Below are 22,920 nucleotides of genomic sequence, written 5' to 3' on the forward strand. Positions count from 1 at the left end.
CCCTGCCTCTTGTCTTTTTCCTACCCCTGCCAAAGGTCACCAAAATTTTCCAGAAGAAGAAGATCTTGGTGACGTACAGCTTCCGTCAGTCCTTTCCCCTCGTGGAAATGCACATGCAGCTCTTCCAGAATTCATGTGAGTCCCTTCTTCGATCCCAGCATCCCAAGAGTCTTTTCCATGGCCCCCATGCTCATCCTTCGTCCACACCAACCTCCAGTTTTGGGACTCCTTTACAACTGGGCTAAGGTCTCCGAAGCACCTACTTGGTCCTGGGATACAAGGCAGGCCAGGGTGGAGTGTGACTTGGGTCTGTGCCCTGGGGAGCTCATGGTCTCACAGAGAACTGTGGCGTGTATGTTTTCTGGTGGTCCAAAGAGATGGTGATCACACTGCACGTTGAAGGACTGAGCCAGAGGAGCTTTGATGGGTGGCCTTCTGGGTGGCAGAAGCAATGTGAGTAGAGGCAGAGGCATGAAGGAAAGGGTTCTAGAGAGCAGCCAGAGTTCAGTTTGCCTCGATGTCCCAGAGTATAGGGAGTACCAGGGCCAAGACTACCAGGAGTCTGGGGGCTTTGGAGCAAAGGGGAGCCACCAGTGATGCTCGTGCAGAGAAGAGGCTGGATCAGAGTTGGACATCAGAAAAATTATTTCACATGTGGGCCACCTTGCTTCAGTCCTGACAGAGGTGCCCGATCTCCCCTTTCCCCACAGATTACCAATTTGGGATCAAGTTGCTATCTGCAGTCCCTGGTGGGGAGCGCAAAGTCCTCATCATCTTCAACGCCCCCAGCCTCCAGGACCGGCTGCGCTTCACATCCGACCTGCGCGAGTCCATCGCTGAGGTGCAGGAGATGGAGAAATACCGCGTGGAGTGTGAGTAGCCCAGCCACATCTGATACAGTGCCTTGTGGACACTAAGAATCCTGTCCTCTGAGGAGCTCAGAGTTGAGGGTTAGCATGTCCAAACTTCCTACCTTCATTCCAGGAACCCTTCAGCCTCTGCTTGGATACCTTCAGTGACAAGAGGCTCATTACCTCTTAACCTCAGATTATTATTCCAAGCCCTAATTATGAGCCAACTCTTCCTTTTATTGAAAGGCAGCAGGGAGAAGAATCAGGGTATTGGAGGACTCTAGTTTCAGATCCCAACTCTGCTACTTATTATCTGGGTAAACTGGGGTGAGTTGCCTGACTCTCTGAGCCCCAGTTTCTTCATACGTGAAATTGGGATGGTGAAATCTCCTTCACAGAGTTGGAGATTCAATGAGATAAGGTGAAGATGTGTCCCCCATGTTCATAGGACATCACTGTTGAACACCCAAGGCATCCAAAAAAGTTACTCCCCTTCCCCGTCTCTCCTCTCCCCTCCCCATGTTCCAGTTCCTGAGCTAAGTCCTGGGGACCCTTCCTCCCAGCCCCCTGGGGCCACATCAAGTCATTTTGATCCTATATAATGAAAAAGAGTGATTACCTCTCATTCCTCTCAACACCCCCCAAGCTTTCTGTTCTCCAGGCTAAGCAGTCACAGTTAAGTAACATGGTGTTAAGGAGAAAGAGACAGGCAGACAGAGAGACAGACAGACAGACAGAGGCGGCAGACGGCTCCTTGGTGAGACCTTCAGAGTTCCAGGGTGTATGCTAACTCCTCAGCAAGGCAGCGTCGCTCATTCAGTTCACCAGATCCTTGAGACCCTGGGGACATTCAGAGAGAGGGGTGTGCATGCCAGGATGAAGGGAGGGCGATGACCAGAAGTCTCCGTGACCTCCACAGGGAGGTGGGGGTGGAAGGCCAGAGAGCACAGACTCTGGACTCAGGCAGACCTGCTTCCAGAATGTCGGCTCCCCCATTTCCAGCTGTATGACCCAGGGTGAGCTCTATGACTTCTTGGATTCTCAGTTTCTTCCTCTGAAAACTGTGGCTGCTAATACTGTGAACTGGTGTGAGGACTGAGAGAGACCAAGTACGCATAGCAGCCAGCATACTACTGGCCTCTAATAGAGGACTCGATTCCCGTTGGTTTCCTGCTCCTGTCCTTCCAGGAGCCCTCTGCTCTGGAGCAAGGTATCTGAGAACTGAGCGGGCTCTGCAATGAGTGCCCTTCGCCACAGGCTCAGAGGGTCTCCCTGCCCCTTCTGGGAACAAAGCAGCCGCTGTAAAGCTCTGTTTTCAAAGTCAGGGAGGGGTGGCTTGGGAGACCAGGCAGGGGAGGGGAGAAGCAAGGGGAGAGGAGCAGGAGGAGCAGGCTTGGAGAGGGACAGAGAGAAGACCAGAGAAGCCTGAGCCTGAAGAGGTGGCTTAAGAAGGGCTGGGCACTGCAGGGCTTAGGAGATGGAGCAGAGGTTTGGGGGAAATGTGCTAGCTATCCAGGGGGTGAAGCAGGAGGCCTGAGGACAGAGTGGGCGAGAAGAGGGGGGGCCCACGGAGGGCTGGAGTCAGTTGCGGGGCCTCACGCCTGTTCCTGACCGTCTCTCCCCGTCTCCTTCACTGCCACCCAGCGGAGCTGGAGAAGCAGAAGGGTATGATGCGGCCGAATGCCTCGCAGCCTGGAGGGGCCAAGGACTCAGTGAACGGCACGCTGGCCCGAAGCAGCCTGGAGGACACGTATGGGGCAGGCGATGGGCTCAAACGGGGCGCCCTCAGCAGTTCCCTGAGAGACCTCTCAGATGCAGGCAAGTCTTCCGGGACCCCTGCCCTGGCTGGGGAGCCGTGGGACTGGGTGTCCTCTTTGCCTCCTATCACTGACTGCCAGCCTTCCTCGCACCCGCCACACGTGCACGCACCCTGCCTTCATCCAGAGCCCTGGGGCCTGGGAGCCGGGTCAGAACAGGCGGAGCCCAGGGTTTGGGCCAGGGAGTGTGAAGTCGGGCCACAGCCTTAGCCCCCCTCTCTCTTGCAGCTCCACCTCTCCTCTCTTTCCTCTTCTGTCTCTCTGGTACCACCTCTCCTCCTTCTCCATCTTTTCCTCCTCTCGCTCCTCCTTTTCCACCTCTCCTCCTCCCCACCTCCCCCTCTTCAACGGGGGAAAGGGAATAGGGGTGTCTGTCCCCGGGAGGGGCCCAGACCTGGTGCCCAGCTCTGGAGCCCAGCAGGGTGGGGAGGGGGGGTTGCTGCTCTGACGCTGGGCTCCTTGCTTGTGGGTGCAGGGAAGCGGGGGCGGCGTAACAGCGTGGGATCGCTGGACAGCACCATCGAAGTAAGTGCCGGCTCCTGCCCCACTCATCCTCTGCATGAGCCCTGCCCCGCCTCCCGTGGAGCCCCAGAGGAGGAGGGGACCTGTTGCTTCCCCCTCTTCCCTGCCGGGAACCCTGCGGCTGCCTCTCCCAGCCAACCACTCTCTCCATCTGTCCTCAACTCTGTCTGTCCTCACTCTGCCTGTCTCTCAGTCTGTCTTCCACTCTCCCAAGCCCCCTCTCAACCCCAGGGCCGACTCCAAGTAGTGGTGCCCTTGGAGTTGGGCCAAGAGAAGCTCTTACCTCCCAGGGCTGCTCTTTGAGCCGGAGCAAGTCACTCTGTCCCTCTGGGCCTAACATACTCCCTGCCTGCCAAATGGGGATGAGGAGGAGGTACTGCTAATTCTTCCTCACCCAGCTGAGGCTCAGATGAGATAGTGGATGTGACCGCAGAGCTCTGCAAGCTGGGGTGCTCCATGTACAAGTACAGGACTGTGACTTGGTTTTCATTATGCCATGGGGGGTCCTGTCTCCCCAGCTCCAGCCCTCAGGGACCGGGTGGAGTTGAGGGTTGGGGGTTTAGGACCTGGAGACCGGCCTGACTTCCCCCCCTCCCCCCTTCCAGGGGTCTGTTATTAGCAGTCCACGCCCTCATCAGAGGATGCCACCTCCGCCCCCACCCCCGCCGCCAGAGGAGTACAAGAGCCAGAGGCCCGTCTCCAACTCCTCATCCTTCCTGGGCTCCCTATTTGGAAGCAAGCGGGGCAAGGGGCCCTTCCAGATGCCACCACCGCCAACAGGCCAGGCCTCTGCCTCCTCTTCTTCTGCTTCTTCCACCCACCACCACCACCACCACCACCACCATGGTCACAGCCACGGTGGCCTGGGGGTGCTACCTGATGGGCAGTCCAAGCTCCAGGCCCTGCATGCCCAGTATTGCCAAGGACCAGGCCCTGCCCCACCACCCTACCTCCCGCCCCAGCAACCCCCTCTCCCCCCACCACCTCAGCAGCCCCCGCCCCTGCCACAGCTGGGCTCCATCCCCCCACCTCCCGCCTCGGCTCCTCCTGTGGGGCCACATCGCCACTTCCATGCCCACGGCCCAGTCCCGGGCCCCCAGCACTATACCTTGGGCCGGCCAGGCAGAGCTCCCAGACGGGGGGCTGGAGGACACCCCCAGTTTGCTCCCCATGGCCGCCACCCTCTGCACCAGCCCACTTCCCCATTGCCCCTGTACAGTCCTGCCCCCCAGCACCCTCCAGCCCACAAACAGGGCCCCAAGCACTTCATCTTCAGCCACCACCCACAGATGATGCCAGCAGCGGGGGCCGCTGGGGGCCCTGGATCCCGGCCACCAGGGAGCTCCTACTCCCACCCCCACCACCCCCAGTCACCATTGTCACCGCACTCACCCATCCCACCCCACCCCTCCTACCCACCCCTACCCCCACCCTCACCCCACACCCCGCACTCGCCCCTGCCGCCCACTTCCCCCCATGGCCCACTGCACGCCTCTGGGCCCCCTGGCACGGCCAATCCCCCCACTGCAAACCCCAAGGCCAAGCCAAGCCGGATCAGCACCGTGGTCTGATGAATGGAGCGAGCGAGCTGGGGACTAGGGAGGTCTGGGGAAGCCACAGGAGAGGGGCCTCACACCCTCTCTGCCTCCTCAGTTTTTCCAAAATATATATACACATAGAAATGTCCTCCTCCCCACTTCCTCCCTGCCTCGGGACCCCTCCTCTAAAGCCCCAGCCGTCTCCATGGGGTTTCCTTCCAGATTTGAGCAAAGCTCCTTGCCACATGAAGCCTGTATGCAGGGCTCTTGAGCTCTGCGGAGTGGTGAGGACCCTTCAGAGATCCTCGGCCTCTTTTTTCCCCCTCTTCATCCTCTCCCCTACGCCTCTCCCTGGAGGTCTAGTTGGGTGTCCTCAGACCTCCAGGCCAGTGTGAGCTCCTGTCAGCTTGGGCTGGTAGGGAAGGGCAGGTGTCAGGAGCCAAGAGGGCGAAGGCTTCCCCAGGGAGCCTCAGGCCTCATGAGGCTAGGAGGGAGCTCTGTAGTGTTGTGGCCAAACCTCAGCTGGCTGGGCCCTCTCTCTGACCTCAGGGCCTGGCAACACACCTCCAGGTGTCTCTCTGCCTGCTGGAGGACGTGGAGTTGTCAGCACCCTCAGTGGGTGGGCCCCCACTGATGCTGGTCCCCAGGTGAGGCAGTCCTTCCTCTTCGGAACCAATTGCTGCCCTCTCTCCAGTGGGCCCCAAGCCCAGACCTCTTCAGCTTCATGACCTTGCCTGTCCTTGCAACGTGTTTATCCTGATCAAAATCCAGACAGGTTTGGGGCAGGGGGCTCAGGTCTGGGATGAGAAGGGCACTGTCCTCACTCACCCATATTGCATGCCCCTCCCCATGCCCTCACACCTACCCCACCTACAGCTGAAGACGATGCACTTTACAGATATCACCCACACACACCTCGCTGGGGCAGGGCACCCAGCATCGGCCCTGGGGAGAGGGGCTCCCAGAGGGCCGCCATGAGCCCAGGATGTCCTTCCTGAGACAGAGATTGAAGCCATCAGAGCGGGGGCTGGGAGCCAGGATGCCTGAGTCCTTCTGTCTGTCAAACTCTCCGCTGCCTCCCCAGCCCCTTTACAGCCCTGTTTATTTATTATAAATATATTTTTTACAAGCCCCAGCTCCTCTTCTTGCCCCACATAGCCAGCTCCTTTCTCAGCTCCTGCCACCCTCTCCCTTCTCCACCATGAGCTGCAGTACAGACAGACAGACAGATAGACCCTGGCTGTCTGAAGGCCCAGGGACCCCGGGGCTTGGGGGCGGGGGAGGGCAGCAGAGGGAGGGGCTGTATGGAGAGGAGCTGGGGTTTAGGCATTGTCTTTTTTCCTCCTTGTATATAAGAATGTATATTTGATGCCTCATAAAAGACCTTGTGCTCACCTCCCGCCTCTGCCTCCTCCTTGCGCCCCCTTCCTCACAGTGGAGCCCCGGGGAGGGAGGGGAGAGAGAGGCCTTAGCTCAGGGAGGTGAGTCACTGATGGTGGAAACTCAGGCACCTGGGTGGGTGAGAGGCTTTGGTTGGGTGGGAGGTGTGGGTGAGGGAGGTTTTCCTGTCTCGTTTTGTTAACAATCTGCGTGACAGTGGCAAGGGTCTGGGCTTGGGAGATCCAGTTCAAATTCTGGGCTTTTCCCTTCCTAGTTGCCCTCGGAAAAGGCACCCGCTCTGAGTCTCCGTTTCCTGAGTTTAAAACTTGGGGTGATAAGCCATTGCCACATGGGGTTGTGATGATGGTGTGAGGTGACAGATATCTAGCAGCCAGTGTGGAATAGGTGCTCAGCAAGTTGGTACCCTTCTCTTCCCTTCACAGGTTGGATACTTTGTCTACTCTTGTGGGATCTAGTCTCACCCTTCCTATCGCTGGCCTGGCTTTGCCCTGGAGCCCTCCCGTCTCTCCCCATGGCTGGCCACATTTTTGTCCTTAAGGGGGTGTGTGTGTGTGTGTGTGTGTGTGTGTGGTGAGGGGCGATCTGGGCCAGGAAGCCAGGGGCTGGAAAACGTGTGTTATAAGAGTTCTGTGTGTATCTTGGGGTGTTAGATAACAAATAGGTGCATTCCCTAAAGTTTCCAGAGGATGAGTTAGGCCCAGAGAGGGGAAATGTCTTTCCCAAGGTCATGCAATAAGTCAGGTGGGGCAGGGGGAGGTCCTAACTTCTAGGCCAGGCCCTTTTCCTGTCCCCCAAACTGCATCCCTATGAAATGGACACGTTTCCAGCACCACTGATCAGGACCTGGGTCTCAGCAGAGCCTAGGAGGAATGGGGGTCATTGGCTCTCGGTTAGGGTCATCAGGGTCCCCAGGAGCAGCAGTCAGGAAATATTTGGGGGGATCTTCTTAGAGTCTGGAATGGCTTCTAAGAAGGAGCGGTTTGGATGGCCCCACTCTAGTAGCTTGGATCAACATCTTTGTTTTCTTTCTCATACCCACATTTAGGCAAAAGCAGCAGCTGGGGCCATCTAAGTATTTGGTCTGGAGTCAAGTCCAATCAGCATTTTTTTTGTTTCTCCCCTGATCCACCAAGCTGGACTGCCTTTGGTTGTTCCCACTTCTCCCACTTTCAGCTTGCTGCTGGGTTTTGTCTTCCCAGAGCTCATCTTTTTAGCACTCAAATCCTGGCTCAGTCAGACTTGACCAGGTTGCCTTTGGCAAGTCACCTTGTCTCTCAGAGCCTGGTCTTTCACCTATAAAATAGGAATAATCATCTTGCAGGGCAGTTGTTAAGAAATGCGCGTGAAATGCCTACCCCCTGCCAGACACACAGTCAGCTGTTCTCGGTCACCTGCAGAAACAAGTGCAAACTCCTTGTCTTGATGTTGGAAGTCCTCAACCGTTTTGCCCCAGCTGATCTGGATACTCTGAACTCTCGTTTCTCTCCCACGTTTTGGCTCTCCACTCATCATTCCCTGAAAAGACCTGTGCATAATTTCCAAATTCAGCATTTTACCCATGTCTTCCCCTCTGACAGATGTGCTTCCCCCACCATTGCTGACGCAGGTTTTCTCACTCTTGTGAGATGGGCTTCAAGGACCCCCTCCTGCTCTACCCCCTCCTCCTCCCTGGAGGCTCACCGTCCGGACTGTGGAGGGGTGTTTGGCTCCTCACCTCCCCATTTCTCTGGACACCTGAAGACAAGAAGCTCTTTGGCTGTCCTCAAAGGTTCTATTGCCAATCTCTTTGGGGATATGGATGAGGAGGGACAATGCATAACAAAAGACAAAGTTCCTAGAATCTCACAGAGTTCTTATCCTAGACCGGTGTTGTCCTGTTCGTCTGTCTGGGATGATGGAAATGTCGTCTACCTGTGCTGTTCAGTACGGTGATGCCTAGCCACATGTGGCTATGGAGCATTTGAAATGTCGCTGGTTGCAACAGAGGAACTGAATTTTTCCATTTCAGTTTCACTAGCCACATGTGGACAGTGATAACCATTTTGGACAGTGCAGGACAAGACTTTCAGAAGTAGGACAGCCTGGAGGGGATAATGTCAATACAACATAATAAGCACATGCCCAGAAGGAAGCACAGCATGTGAGGGGGCACAAAGAAACAGAAACTCCAACTTCGGGCAGGGGTAGGGGTGGGGGTCAGGGAAGCACTTCTGGAACTGCTCCTTTCACTGAGTCTTGAAGGGTGAGAAAGAATTAGCCTGGTAAAGAAGGGCATTTGGCAGAGGGAGCAGCATATGCAAAGGGGTGCGAATATGTCATGTTAGTGGAATAATGAGAAAGGAGTGGGAGAGGGCAGCCCAGGTGGTGGGCACGGCACATCCCAAAGCAGAGGAGGGCCATCCACAGAGCCTCATTCCTCTGTTGCCAACAGATTTTCTCAGCCCGGCTGGCTGGCCTCGGTAGGAGCTAAAGAAACACCAGGTGACACATTGGGCTACGAGTGTGTCCACTGTAAAGTTATTATTTTTCTGTTCGTAATTAATAAGTACCTTGAGAGATGCCTTGAAATTATGTAACTATCCTGTTACTCCTCAAACTTTCACCCACCAGTTTTAGCATTCACTTGAGTATTCTGGAGGTTGTCAAATGCTGATTGTCAAATGCCATCACTCTTTTAACATGGATTAGTTGGCTTTCCAGGGCAAGGGAGAGCTTTCCCTTCTCCTAGGTTTATTTATTTATATTCTCATGGACCTGTGGTGTCTTCTGTATTCAAAGGGTTATAACACATTAATATCCTTCTTTATTTTGATGTTCAAAATGCCCCAGATTTGGCCAGCAAGAGGCCCTCCAAGCTGGCTCCTGTGTCCTTTTGGCAGGTCTCCATCCTTCCTTGAGTGCTCTCTTGTTTTCTGGCACTACAAGATGAGCCAGGCCTCACTTGTACTTTCCCTGCCCCAGCCCTGGAATCAGCCACTTTTTCCAAGGAGCTCTGGTTCTTTTTGGTTGAAAATGGCATTTAGGAACCAAGATTTGGGCACTAGGTGTTATAGCTATGTTTTAAGGGTTAGCTTTTTTATTTGGAAAAAGTTTGAGCATCTATTGATGATTTTCTAACTCCATCATTCTTTCAAGGAAGAGCTTTCCCGTTTTCCTCATTTTATTTATATCAGTGTGGAGTCATGGATTTTTATTTTACTCAATGAGTTATAATCCACTCCTATTATAATTCATTTGGAATTATCATTATTTTGAACATACTATTTTATTGTTATGTCTATGTATTAAGCACATAATATGCATATATATATATATATATATATATATATATATGAATTCACACAGACACCTTGATCTCTTGAGGAGGCTCTTTTAATAATCCAGGCTAGAGATAGTAAATGGTTCTCATGATGAACAGATTAGAAAAAGGCATATGGAGGAGGGGCTAAATTCCAGAGCTATTTACGAATTAGAACTCACAGCTCATACCTACTTCAGAACTGGAAAGGACCCTATTTTACAAATCAAAAAAGGCACTCTCATCCAGTTCATTCAGAAAACATGGATAGGGTGAGTGTGGTTGTGAGCCCAGCTGAGTCTTCCAGTCACTGCTCTGTAAAGTTTCTTGCCAAATCCTCTCTCCCAGGTGGGTGGGTGAGGCCAACTCAGCCCCTAGTCCAGGGTGAGCTCTCTGCTGCTTCCCAATTCTTAACCCTGCAGTGCTCAGACTCTGGCTGGTTCCCAGCAAGAGCCAAGGGTTGAGAAAGGAACCCACTTCCTAAGCACCTTACTGTGGTTGGAGGTGTGGGGGACACCATCTGATACTTCTACAGGCAGAATTGTACAACAGTCAGACAGACCTGGGTTTGAACTCTGGTTCTGCCACTTACTAGCCATGTGACTTGAGTAAGTTTATACTTCTCTGAGCTTCGGTCTCATCTGTAAAACAGGGATAACAATACCTATTTTGTAGCACCTGGCCTTTGATGAATGGTGGTCACCATTATCTGTAATTTTTATAACTGCTCTGTGAGGAAGGGATTATATGGCCTCATTGGATAAATGAGAAAATCAAGGCTTATGAAGGTACTTGGTAGATCTCAGGGAGTGAATGTCAGCTGCAGGAAAGCAGGGACCATGTCTGTCACCATTATAGTCCCAGGGCCCAGAAAATTACCTGGTGCATAGTAAGAATTTAATTAATGTATATGAATGAATGAATTGGATTTGACTGGCTTTAAAGATTCTATGCAATTTCCATTTGCCCTTCCAGGGTGGTGGGGGTGGTGTCTGGGCTAGACCTCAGAGAAGGCTATGGGAAGGCTAGGCTAAGCCAAGATCCCAAACCTGGTCTCCTGACTCCTAATTCATACTCTTTGCTCTTCACTGAGCTGCATCCAGATGAAAAGGCCCAACTTCCTTCAGCCTGAGATTTGGCATATTCTCTTATCTTCTTTAGGCTCCTCACCCTTCTCCTGCCTAATTCTATTACTGGTGGGAGCAGATAATAGGAAGAGCACTTGACCAGGAGTTAGCAACTTCCCATGTTTAATCTTTCTGGAATTTGGTTCCGCATCTACAGAATGGGTAAATTGACCTACATCTTTCCCAAGACTGTTGCAAAGATTAAGGGAAATAATTGGTATGAAAGAGCTATGTGGGCTGTTAGATGCTTATACATGTGAGAGGGTGGTGATTTTCCTATTATCAGCATCACCTTGCCTAGCTTTCTGCTTCCCGTCCAGACAGTTGTTCAGTTGGGTCATGGGCCTGTGTTTCTGGTGGAGAGGGGCTGAGGTTTCCTCTGACACCCAGAAAACTAGAAAGGAGATGTCACTTACTATTTGTATTGCTTGGGACAGGTTTCCTCACAAGCCAAGTAGGGACAAAGATTCCAAACATTCAAGGCAACCTAAGGATTCAGGTGATAAAAAAATTCTGAAATCACTAGGCACAAAGCCTGGCACACAGGAGATTCTTAATGAGTTTTTTTTTTTAACCTTTCCCAGTTTTATTAGGTAGAATTATTACAGCTTGACTACACATATACCTTAAATTGCATGTAAATACATATATACAGTATACTGCACATTTTTTTAGTTTACATATATGTACTGATCATTGTGATTCTTAATGAGTTTTGACATTTTGTTTGTTTGTTTATTTGAAGTATAGTCAGTTACAATGTGTCAGTTGCTGGAGTACAGCATGATGTCCCAGTCATGCATATATGTACATATATTCGTTTTCATATTCTTTTTCATTAAAGGTTATTACAAGATACTGAATATAGTTCCCTGTGGACATTTTGTTTATTTACTCTCAAAAATAACAGTTAACAGATACTGAGGGCCTTCTATGTGCCAGGTACTGTACAACAATCCTGCAAGGTAGGTATTACCATTCCCATACAACATTATTCAGTTTCAGAAGTTGGGACTTACCCAAGGTCACATAACTAGAAAATGGCAGAGCTGGGGGACTAGAAGTCAGGCCTGTCTGACCCCAGGGTGTGAGCTCCTACTGGTGTTGCCTGCTCCCTCAGAGAGGTTGTCCTTAGCTCAATCCTGAAGTAGGTAGAATGATATACCTAATTGGGATACCACTGGGCCACCTAATCACTGGTATGTGATTAGGAATAGTTAACTGAATGAAGGAACGACACTCTCCACCTTTCAAACATAGTCAAGCTTACCGCAGATGGTTAATATGCATGGGAAATGTTTGCAAAGAGTATATATTATTTTCAGTCAATATATACTAAGGCTGCTCAAAAATATACATTCATTTTTCATTTGTTTACTCAATATTAATTTACTGCTTACCATGCCAAGTGCTAAGGATGTATATGGCCACATGGTCCCTGTCCTTAAGGAACTCAGTCTGATGAGGGAACACAAAATAAGTACTTAATCAGCATGTACATAAGTACTTTAATATGTGCACAGTAGGTGTTCAAACTGTATGCAGTGGGCCCACAATGATGAATAACTTAGATGATCCTCAAATGCAGAAGATGCCTGCTGTATGGTTAAAAGTACTGATTTGATACTCATAGTTGCAATAAACTTGTTCAGAAACTGCTCACAAGCATGCATACAACAGGAGCAGATGTACACATAGAGGTACTCAAATGCATGACAGAGGCTGTACACAATAAATACAATCCACGTACACAAATATTTGAAACACTGGAGGTTCACAAATGGGCAAACAGTAGGTGACTCATGCGGTGCGCACTGGTAGCGATAAATATGCTGTTGCTAAAATCCGATAGTTAAAAAAAAATACACAAACACACTCGGGCTTATTTTGTAGGGGTACATGCCACAAATATAGACACGATAAAAGTGCATAGAGAACAGTTAGAAGTGTTCATTAAAATGCTAACAAGATGACTCTTTGCGGGTAAGCCCCAACTCTGAGAGGCTTCTATGCGACACCTTGGACAAAATAAGTATTTCCTTCCTCTTCTCAGGACCCAGGATTTTAAATATCCACAATCACCGGGGAGGGAGCAGCCTCCCAGCTTCCTTCTTTCAAAGCCTCAGAAGTGTCTGCGCCTAGCGCTGGGAACTCTGAACACAGTCTCTCCCAACCTGCGGGCCGGCAGAAAGGGTTCCTTGCAATCAGGCACCCGAAGCTGCCTGCTGTGGCCCACACCGGAAAGACTCGGGAGACCGAGAGCATGTTGGGGCGGGGCTCGCGCTAGGGCTGAGGTCATCTAGGGGGTGCCAGTTCGGGCCCACCACCCACCGACGCCAGCTCCTCTTCCGGTCTGTCTCATACCGCGCATGCGCACCACTGGCCTTTAAACGTGCACCGCCGCTCCATCCGGAAAGAGGATCCGATATTTATTTACAACTTTCTTCCTCCGCCGCTGAGGCGGACTATTTGCTCTCCGTCTGGGAGGCACTTTTGAGTTCTTGCTTCCTGATAGGGAACCCACGCCTGCGGATTCAGCTCAGTCCCCACGGGATGAAGGTTTCCTAGGGCCTGGCCTCACGCAAGGTATACGAGGCTCGGAGGGACACCCCGCGGAGGGATCCGGTTTGTTGTGGTGAGGGGAGGGGGAGACGCTGACAAACCAAGATGGCGGCGGCGGCGATGAAGGCCGCGGCGGCTGGGAGGTAACTCTGGTGGTGAACGCTGCGGTAGTTGGGAGGCAGCGGCAGAGTTTGGAAGGAACGGAGCGGGACGAAGAGGCGGAAGCAGTAGCGTCAGCCTGAGCCTCTCGGAGCGCGGCAGCTACACGCCCCCTGGGCCCCCGGCGGGCGGCGGCCGCCCCGCTTAGGGCCTAGTCTCCGAGCAGTGCCTCGGCTTCACACAGCGGCGTCCGCCATGAGTCCTTAAGGGCGGTCCGAGCCCTCCAGTCATAGGGCCCACCATGGAGCCAGGGTCCGACGACTTTCTACCGCCGCCGGAGTGCCCGGTGTTCGAGCCTAGCTGGGCTGAGTTCCGAGACCCTCTTGGCTACATCGCGAAAATCAGGCCCATCGCCGAGAAGTCAGGCATTTGCAAGATCCGCCCACCCGCGGTAAGGCTCTGGGCCGGTGGTCTCTGGCGACCAGGCCGGGGATGAATAACTGGGATAGCCGGCGGAGAAGTCTGGGGCGGAGGGCAGCTTGAGGTGTGTGGAGAAATGGGGGTGGCTGGGACCGTTGTGGATGCGACGTGGGTCGGAGAAAGGGTGCTGGGGCCAGGGGTCCTTTCGTGCTGTGAGGGCCCCAGGTCGGAGACCCACCCCCCACTCCCACCCCGCCCTTCAGAATCACTCCTACTAAGATTCAATACAGGGATGCCTAGTGGCCCGGGGAGAGTTCACAGGGAGGCAACCCGCACATCTCTTGGTTACCCCGCACCACCTAGGTTAAGGCTGCACTAAATGAGGCTTTTCTCCCATTTACTGGCATCTCTTTTCTTAAGGCAGGCAGTGTGGTGTAGTGGAAAGATCACAGTTCTCACAGGGAGACAGACCTGAGTTCAAAACTCCATTCTGCGGCTTACCAGCTGCATGACCTTGGACAAGTAACGTAATCTCTCTGAGCCCGTGAAATGGGTCCCATGTGTGGTTATTTCAAGAATTAAAATAGGTAGCGTCAGTGTGTAATAGGCACTAGATAAATGGTAATTATTGTGACTGTGAAGGTTGATGTGGCCATTGGTTTGCTCCTATGTGGGTTGACTCATATTTACTCACACCCTGCCAGGCCAATCCATTTATGATAATATTCTAGGCTGGTAGACCAGTAAGGAAATCAGTCTCACAGGGAATGCTCTCCATTTGGCTCCCCTGAGATGGGTTCAGGGATTGTCCCTTCTTTTCCTGTTGAAGGCAATATCTGGACCTTTCCTGCACATCAGTCCCCAGGTTTGACTTTTGTGGAGAGTCTGACCAGCCAGCTTGAGGTGGGGCATTAGTTCTTCTTAGAAGGTTTGTACTCTCATCTGTCCTGGGATGTAGGAGGTCCCAGAGGATAGGATATTCTTGGACTCCCAGAAACAGAATGGACCAGTGGAAGTCCGCCTCCTTTGGAACCCTTGATTCCCAGAGGTCAGCGATAAAAGGACATATCTTTGCTCCTAGGCCTGGTTTCAGGCCAGAAGTCCCCCAAAGTCTAGGATAGGCTGCCACCTTGCTAGCATGGAGGAGAAATGATGGTATGTATTCTTCAGTCACCACTTGGGATTTCGCAGGAAATGACTTTGTCTGGAACCGGGTATTTTTGAGTGGGTGTCTTTGGCTGAAACCGGATGGGAAACCTCTCTGCCACCTGAGGAGGGCACCACAGGCCTCCTTGTTCAACTTGGTGCTTTCTGGTGCCCAGCCATAGATCTAGGCTGGTTTCAAATGGATCCTCTGGGAGGTGTTGGGTAAGCTAATTTCTTCCTTGTTGGAGTTTGGCCACAGATCTCTGAGGTATCCTTGTCCATGGTGAGGGAGTGGCAGTGAGTAGTGAGAGATCAGGAGGGCTAGTAGAGAGGAGAGGCTGGAGTCCTGGGTGACCTCGAGGAGGCACTCCCTGAAGTGAACCTGCAGGCCTGTGGGAAAGAGGCATATCTGACATAGGGGGGTAGTTAAGGCTTGAATTTTCTATCTGTTCCATTTTTCTATCTTGGACTTCTCTAGGCAGGCTGGCTTTGTCCAGGTATTGTTACCCTTCCTTGGGGGACCAAGAGTGGGAAATATGACATGTCCCTGGTGTGTGTGTGTGCGTGTGCGTGTGTGTGACCTGCAGGGGGCTGTCCTTTGTTATGCTTTTCTACCCCAACAGCATGCTTTCCTCCGATCCAAGACCTGGCTCTCTCTGGTTTTGTTCTGTTTTTCCCTCCTGTAGGGTTGCTCCCAAGCCACTTTTAGGCAGCCAGGACTTCTGGCTGGATTTTAAAGCACTCAGCTGAGTGGTGCTTGGGTTCCCAGGGTGGGAACTTGGAAATTGAAGGTTTGCCTGGGGAACGACAGGGGAAGGGCGATTTGGGTTCTGAATTGTTAGACAGGTAACTGCTACTCTTGGGGAAGATGAGAGGTAGGAGAGTGTTGGTATCCTGGAGTAGACTCTGGGGAGCTTGGTAGGGCCTTGGTTCTTGCATCAGGTAACCAACCTTTTTATCACCATCCTGACAATACTGATGGGCTAAAGACAGGATGAGGGAGCTTGTAGGTCCCAGGGAGAGCCAGGTAGGGAGGTTTGTTGGACCTTCTCCAGCTATCTGTTGCATCCACAGCTCCTGCTTGAGGATTCGAGTTCTGCCATTTTCTGTCTGGTTGCTTGATGTTGCACTTACTCTTATCTAGAACTTGATTCATCAGGAAATAGGGTGCCTGGAGTTTGGGGTTTGAGCACCTTTCTACCTGGGTTACCTGCGCTGAGGGGAGTTCCCTACTGATGGGAGGCAAGAGGGCATGGGGAACTTGTCTGGGCTTGAGCCATATTATTTTAGTCTTTTTTTTTTTTTTTTTTCCCTTGCTTCACTGAGTCCCATGTGTTTGCTACCTTCTTTGGGGGTATGGGGGTGGGAGGTGTGTATACATGCAAGTGTAAATTCTCTGGCCCATTTTCTAAAAGTATGTGAGCATAAGAGTTCAACGGCTCTTTCTTCTCTTTTACTGTCTCCCTCCCCCTTTTCCATATGTATGCATGTGTGCTGTGTGTGTGAACACTGGTATCCCTGTGTAGTGTAGAGAGCCTTGGACTGGAGGTTAGGAGACAGGGGTTCTGGTCTTGGCTCTGCCACTAACTCAGCATGTGATTTTGGAGAAATCACATTTCTTCTCTGGGCCTCACTTTCCTCATTAGGTAAATGAGGGCACTGGTCTAGGTTGCCCGAGGTTCTTTTCACCACCCCAGCAAGAGCCAGGGCTCTGGGGAGGAGAGGACTGCATGGGAGGTTGAGGGTGGGGGAAATTGGGGAGGAGGCTCTTCACAGCTGCCCTTTGGGCAGGACACAATAGTGTCCAACTTGGCAGGGCAGAGTCTCCCCTACTTTTATTATCTTTCCCTGACTTCCCTCCTCCTCCCCAAATCCTCCTAATCTTTGCTACCACAGTCAGTGGGGCATCCCAGCACTTAGGACCCTGTCCCCCTGCTTCCTCCCCTGCCTCTTCCTGTACTGGGCAGGTGTTTGAAAGAGGACCCACAGGAAGCCTTTCTGACCAGGTGAGTGGTGCAGATTCTTGCTCCTTGTTCGTTGCTCTTCCCTGCAGTGTCTGTCTCAAGCTTTAAAAAACTGTGAGGACATTAAAGGCCCAAACCTTTAAATCCTGCCAGAATTGGAGCTGAGCTACCCTGCATGTGTATTAGGTAGTGGGGTCAGCCTTAGATGTCAAGTCTTAATGATGATTCCTTTGAATAACATTTTCATTTGAAAACCAGTTTGATTTTCCATATTAGTCTTATGAGGAAGTCAGGGCAGTAGTTTATATTCCCACCTTACAGATGAGAAAACAAGTTCAGGAAGGTAAAATCCCATAGCTAGTTAGTAGTGGAGCTAAAACATGAATCCAGGTCTTCTGATTCCAGATCCTGTGTGCTTTCCAGTACTTCCAGACACGTGACCTACAGCACATCACATGCCTTGGGGACGAGGGGTTAATATGGGCGTAAGGAGAGTTTGGGATCAACTGTTTTGGGCCCCATCTCTCTATTTCTGAAAATTCTAGCACTGTACTGTTGGGAGGGACTCAGGAGACATTTCCCAGGGTATGTGCATGGGGTGTTGGGTGTGGACTTGAGGGGCTGCTAAAGCCCTGTTGTGAGTTGTGTGTTTGCCAGAGTAAAAGGTCTGGGGTGGCTAGAGGTCTGGGAAGGCGTGAGTGGGTGCTGAGCTACTTTTGGTGCCCTCTAGTCTTGCACTATGCTGGAATAACCCAACTCCCTTTCCCCTTTGTACCCACTCAGGACTGGCAGCCACCCTTTGCTGTAGAAGTGGACAACTTCAGGTTTACTCCTCGAATCCAGAGGCTGAATGAACTAGAGGTGAGAAGGCTAGCAGCTGGTGGCGGGGTTGGGAGAATGGGTACCTGAGCTCTGATCCCATTTCCCTCATACCTTCTCTAGTGAAGGTACTTTACCTAACTAGGCCTTTATTCTCTCTTCTGTGAAATTGCCTGGAGGACATGGAGGAAGCTTTAGAGCTCTGAATATAACCAAGAGCAAGGGCATTTAGCATCCCTGATATGATAGTCCAAGGTTGGGGATGTCCCTTTTCCACAAAGTTTTGCTACTTCTGAAGCTCCCCTGTCAACTAACCTACCCTACTTGGGTCAGCAAAAAAGAAACATGGGGCTGGCTGAGACCCTTTCTTGCTTGGTCAGCTGAATGTGGCCTCATCTATCCAATTCATCTACAGCCCTGTGCTTCCTGCCTTCCTTTCATGGTGCTTCGTAAGGTGGGAGGTGAGGTGGATGGGTGGGAACAACACAAGAACTGGTCTGTGGGAAGCTGGAATGGTTACAAACTTCGACGAGGGGGTCAGGCAGGTAGGGTTTTCCCTCTCCCTTATGTTCTGTTCAGGAAGTCCAGGCCTTTTGCATGGTTAAGGTAAGGTTCTCCACTAAGGGCTTAAGAATGCCCCAGGGTAATGAGAGTAGATGCCCTTAAGCTGGTTCCAGGTAAAGTCCTGGAGTTTTCCATGGAAGATGTAGGTAAGAAGTATGCCTCTGCCTCATTATTATGTATCCACAAACCTTACTAGATGTCTGGGGGTTACAGGGGTGACTATTATGTCCAACTGAGTACCCGTAACCTAAAATCTTACCTGTCTTCTAGACCATAGTTCCTCCACCTTGGGACTATTGACATTTTGGGTCAGATAATTTTCTGTCATGGAGGGCTGTCATATGCATTGTAGGATGTTTGTCAGCATCCCTGGCCTCTACCCATTAAATACCAGTAGTACCTTCTCCCAGTTATGGCAACCAAAAATGTCTCCAGGCATTGCTAAATGTCCCCTGGAGGGCAAAATCGCCCCTTACTGAGAGTCACTGTTCTAGAGTCACTTTCGGTGCTATTTTGGTTGGGACAAAAATCATCTCTTACAGGAGTTATAAGTTCCTTGGAGAAGTGGATCTGACCAGGTCTTTTGAGGGTATAGCTAGGGCAAGGTGTCGCCTACCATGGGACAGGGGCAGATTTTCTAGAGGGATTGTGCTGGCTTATGAGGGGTAGAGGCAGGGATGAGGCCAAGGTTGGAAAGCTAAGAGGTTGAGATGGAGGGAGTAGGGTTCCTGGCCCCTTAAGGGTTCTCAGAGCCATAGGATGTTTCTTTTCACAAATAGACCTTGATTTCTTCATCTATGAAAGAACTGACCCTTTTCCCCTTAATGGGATCAGAGTGAGGTAATGAATGGTAATGACTTACCTAGTTCTCCCTAGAGCTAGGCCCTCTGACTAGGGTGAGGTGGTTATAGACCTGGGGGCCTTGGAGAGCCCTTCTTGGGTCGCTGAGATTTCAGGAAAGCATGGTACATGCCTTGTGCCTAGGATCTTTGGCCCATGTTGGGTCCTGGTTAGGCCAGGTACCAATGCTGCTTTGGTATACCATCTCTTAGTTCTTTAGGCCATTCTTTCTTTAGCATGCACTCTTACCCTTCAGCCACCATGGAACAAGTTCATGGTGCATATGAAGAGGTGAATGTTCTCTTTTGGAGCCTTCATTCTCTGAAACATGTCTAGAGCTTAGGTACAATTCTGGAGTTTCCAAAGAGCCTTCACTGTTCCTTTCATAAGTCTACTCTTCTGGAGTAAGTAGACAAGCAGTTATTTTATGTCCCTTATAATAAAAAAAATGGGAATCCAGAGAGTAGAACTGATTTGCTCAAGACTATACAGCAAATCATTAGCTGAGGAAAAGCAAAAACTTAAGTTACCTGACACTCACATCTCTTGGTACCTGTTGTGTGACTTGAGGAAACAGAGACTTTCTGTAAAAGAGATGATGATACTTACACAGCCCTGTCAGGGAGATTGAGAGAGTATTTGTAAAGCTTCGGCTCTTGTGACCCGACCTACTGTTTTGGGACCTTGGGCTTATCCTATTGACTAGAAGGTGGCAGAGAGGGCTAAACACTGCCTTGAGTTTGGGATCCAGTTCACTGGGAGAGGCCCTGGGTAGTGGGCTGTTCTGTATTCTTTCTCCTCCCCTAAGATTAGGCCAGAAGACAGGGGTCAGGTAGAGGGGGAGGCCAGCCTCTCTGAGCCATTTCTTCTCCAGGCCCAGACGAGAGTGAAACTGAACTACTTGGATCAGATTGCCAAATTCTGGGAAATCCAGGGCTCCTCCTTAAAGATTCCCAATGTAGAACGGCGGATCTTGGACCTCTACAGCCTCAGCAAAGTAAGAACAGGTTTTTCTCAAACCCCTTCCCACCCCACACCTTAATACCCTTGGTACTCTGGGGGCCCCTTTGGTTTGGATATTGGATCTCTAGGCTGCAATGGAAGGGGTACAGCCTAGTAGCACACAAGCTATCATCAGAACTTCTTGACATCTCTTGCTGCAATTTGAGTCTGAGTGGTGGAGGTAGGAGGGGGTAGCCCCCAGTGAGGGGCTGGAGTTGTCCTCATTGTCCTTTCTGCAGGCCTGCTCCCTCGTGTACATACACATAGCACATTCACATCCCTTCCTGCTTTGTCCTTACAGATCGTTGTGGAGGAAGGTGGCTATGAAGCCATCTGCAAGGATCGTCGGTGGGCCCGGGTGGCCCAGCGCCTCAACTACCCACCGGGCAAAAACATTGGCTCCTTGCTGCGCTCCCACTATGAACGCATCGTTTACCCATATGAGATGTACCAGTCTGGAGCCAACCTGGTGGTAAGGATTCTAGGCCGGGGTGGGAGAAGGCTTTTTCTCCTGCCAGGTGCAGATTTCCACCCTTGCTCTTAATGGAACTGGTTCAGTGGACTGGAGACCTGAGAGCTTGGCTCTACCCTTTTCTAGTCATGCTTATTCTCTTCCCACACTGCCCTCCAACAGAGGTCCTGGAGTTACTTGCAGGGCCAGCCTTCTGTCTATTACGTGATAAGGTTTTAACTGATAGAGGAATTCACAGGAGGGAGAGGTCTTTTGGGCTGGAGAGGTCTGGGAAAAGATGAAGTCTGATTTAATTGGGGAGATGGTTGTGGGGAGGTGGTTGGAAGGAGGAATGGCATAAGCAAAGGCATAAGAAGAATTCCCAAAATGTGTGCTTGTGTCAGTGGTAAAGACCAATTGAGCAGGACCTATTGATATTGGTCGGGGGGAGGGTGAAACCACAGCTTTGGTTGCCATTGGGTGAAGGTAAAGGGAAGTCCTTGCTGCTGGGGGCTGGAATCCCATGCCCTGACCCTTACCCCTCACCTGTCCCCAGCAGTGCAACACACGTCCATTTGATAATGAGGAGAAGGACAAGGAATACAAACCCCACAGTATCCCCCTTCGGCAGTCTGTGCAGCCTTCTAAGTTCAACAGCTATGGCCGGCGGGCTAAGAGACTGCAGCCTGATGTGAGTACAACCCTTCTAACTTAGAGCTTTGGGAATAGAGAGAGTCCTCTCCCTCCCTCTGGCCAAGGCTCTGTTCTGTGTCACTCTCTCTTCTCTTGGTTCTCTGAATTCTGAGCGATCTTGCCTGTCTTGTTCCTTCTTGACTCATCTGTTCATCAGGGTAGAATTCTTCTTTCTCCTTATACCTGTATCCTGGCTTCAGGCAGAAGCTTATGTGCCAGGCATTCTTCTAGGCACTGGGGATACAACAGAGAACATGATAGACACTGTCCCTGGGCTCACTGAAGCATGTAAGTTAGCAGATCTAAATAGTCACTGCCATTTATTGGTAGTGTCAAATGCTTTGATTTCTTTGTATAAGTTACCCTGAAGCCCCCTTGTAACCGTAAGGAAGTAGTTAATATTCTCATTTTACAGTGGGAAAAACTGAGATTCCATCTTAATTCCTTTCCAATAGAGGAATGATGAGGAAGTTCACTTAGTCCTAGTCTCCAAAAAGCCATCTGATTTCTTGCCCTGGCCCACCTATGCCTCAGCCCTGGCATGAGCTCAGGTGATACATAATCCACACTATTGTTCTTTTAGGATGAGGCAGCCTGCCCCAGATAGCAGTCTTGATTCATTTCCTTCTTGTCTCCCAGCCGGAACCCACAGAGGAAGACATTGAAAAGAATCCTGAGCTGAAGAAGCTTCAGATCTATGGGGCAGGCCCCAAGATGATGGGCCTGGGCCTCATGGCCAAGGATAAGACTCTGCGGAAGAAAGGTGAGACCTGACAGGCTGGGGCATTGTGAAGAATGGCCTCACGTGGGGAGAGGAGGCATGGCCCTGACTGTTCAGACCTGTACTTTAGAGCTCTTCTTCTCTCTCCCAGATAAGGAAGGGCCTGAGTGCCCCCCTACAGTAGTGGTGAAGGAGGAGTCAGGTGGGGATGTGAAAGTGGAGTCAACCTCACCCAAGACCTTCCTGGAAAGCAAGGAGGAGCTGAGTCACAGCCCAGAGCCCTGCACCAAGATGACCATGAGGCTGCGGAGGAACCACAGCAATGCCCAGTTTGTAAGGACCCAGCCCTGACTTCCTAATGCTCTGCTTCTTGTCCCTTCAACAAGCATTTCCCCAGCATGGCACTGGACCAGGTTATACTAAGCAGAAAAGTGAGCCTGGTGGGCCCTGCCTCAGGTAGCTCACTTAATTGGGGAAACAAGGCCAACTCACATGGAACAAAGGACAAGAAAGGGTGATCGAGTGCTGTCAACATGAAGTGCTGGAAGGGTACAGAGAAGGAGACTCCCTCTCCATTGCTTCAGGATAAAGGCTAAGCTCATTACCATGCATGTTCCAGTCCCTGCTGACCTCTAGCCTCATTCCCCAGCACTACCCACCTCACTCCTCTGCTATAGCCACACTGAACTACTAGTAGGTATGTTTGTTTTTTTCCCCTGAGACATGCCATGCATTCTTTCCCTATCCTTTGCACACACTGTTTATTTTGCCTGGAAGAGTTTCCCCCTGTGCTCTGCCCCATTGCCAAATTTCAGTTTGCCTTCAGGTTTCCGTCTGTTTCAAGTGTCACCTTTTCAGTGAAGTTCTTCCTCAGGGCTGTCCCTCCTTATCTCCAGCTGATTTGAGTGCTTCCTTCTCTAGGTTCCCACAGTTCCCTGTTGAGGGCTGCTATTGGCAGTTTCCACACTGACCTTTAATTTTTGAGTGTGTGCCTCTGGAGTGCCATATGCCTTTAGAAGGCAGGTGCCACACCTTATTTATCACTGTGCTACAGAGTCCTGCATAACATTGAACACATAAGTGTT

At 51.1% G+C, this 22,920-nt stretch overlaps 2 protein-coding genes across 9 annotated transcripts in view; both read left to right on the plus strand.

Moving 5' to 3' along the window:
* The window catches only part of IQSEC2 (IQ motif and Sec7 domain ArfGEF 2), a 75,922-nt gene extending 69,799 nt beyond the window's left edge, over positions 1-6,123 (plus strand). For 2 of the 3 annotated variants that reach the window (XM_010970679.2, XM_074359250.1), the window contains 5 exons: positions 36-135; positions 711-872; positions 2,496-2,669; positions 3,144-3,193; positions 3,796-6,123. In XM_010970679.2, coding sequence (XP_010968981.2) covers positions 36-135; positions 711-872; positions 2,496-2,669; positions 3,144-3,193; positions 3,796-4,761 — 1,452 coding nt within the window. In that variant the 3' untranslated portion in view covers positions 4,762-6,123. The remainder of the gene's footprint in view (positions 1-35; positions 136-710; positions 873-2,495; positions 2,670-3,143; positions 3,194-3,795) is intronic. The other variant, XM_074359251.1, reaches the window with a different exon arrangement.
* Positions 6,124-12,963: 6,840 nt separating this feature from the next.
* The window catches only part of KDM5C (lysine demethylase 5C), a 30,553-nt gene continuing 20,596 nt past the window's right edge, over positions 12,964-22,920 (plus strand). The window contains exons 1-7 of one of the 6 annotated variants that reach the window (XM_074359252.1): positions 12,964-13,666; positions 17,529-17,606; positions 19,843-19,965; positions 20,272-20,442; positions 20,978-21,112; positions 21,754-21,877; positions 21,987-22,168. In XM_074359252.1, the coding sequence (XP_074215353.1) occupies positions 13,517-13,666; positions 17,529-17,606; positions 19,843-19,965; positions 20,272-20,442; positions 20,978-21,112; positions 21,754-21,877; positions 21,987-22,168 (963 nt within the window). In that variant the 5' untranslated portion in view covers positions 12,964-13,516. The remainder of the gene's footprint in view (positions 13,667-17,528; positions 17,607-19,842; positions 19,966-20,271; positions 20,443-20,977; positions 21,113-21,753; positions 21,878-21,986; positions 22,169-22,920) is intronic. The other 5 variants (XM_074359253.1, XM_074359254.1, XM_045507582.2 and 2 more) reach the window with 5 other exon arrangements.

Source organism: Camelus bactrianus, chromosome X (assembly GCF_048773025.1).
Source record: "Camelus bactrianus isolate YW-2024 breed Bactrian camel chromosome X, ASM4877302v1, whole genome shotgun sequence".
In the NCBI taxonomy this organism is placed as follows: Eukaryota; Metazoa; Chordata; class Mammalia; order Artiodactyla; family Camelidae; genus Camelus; species Camelus bactrianus.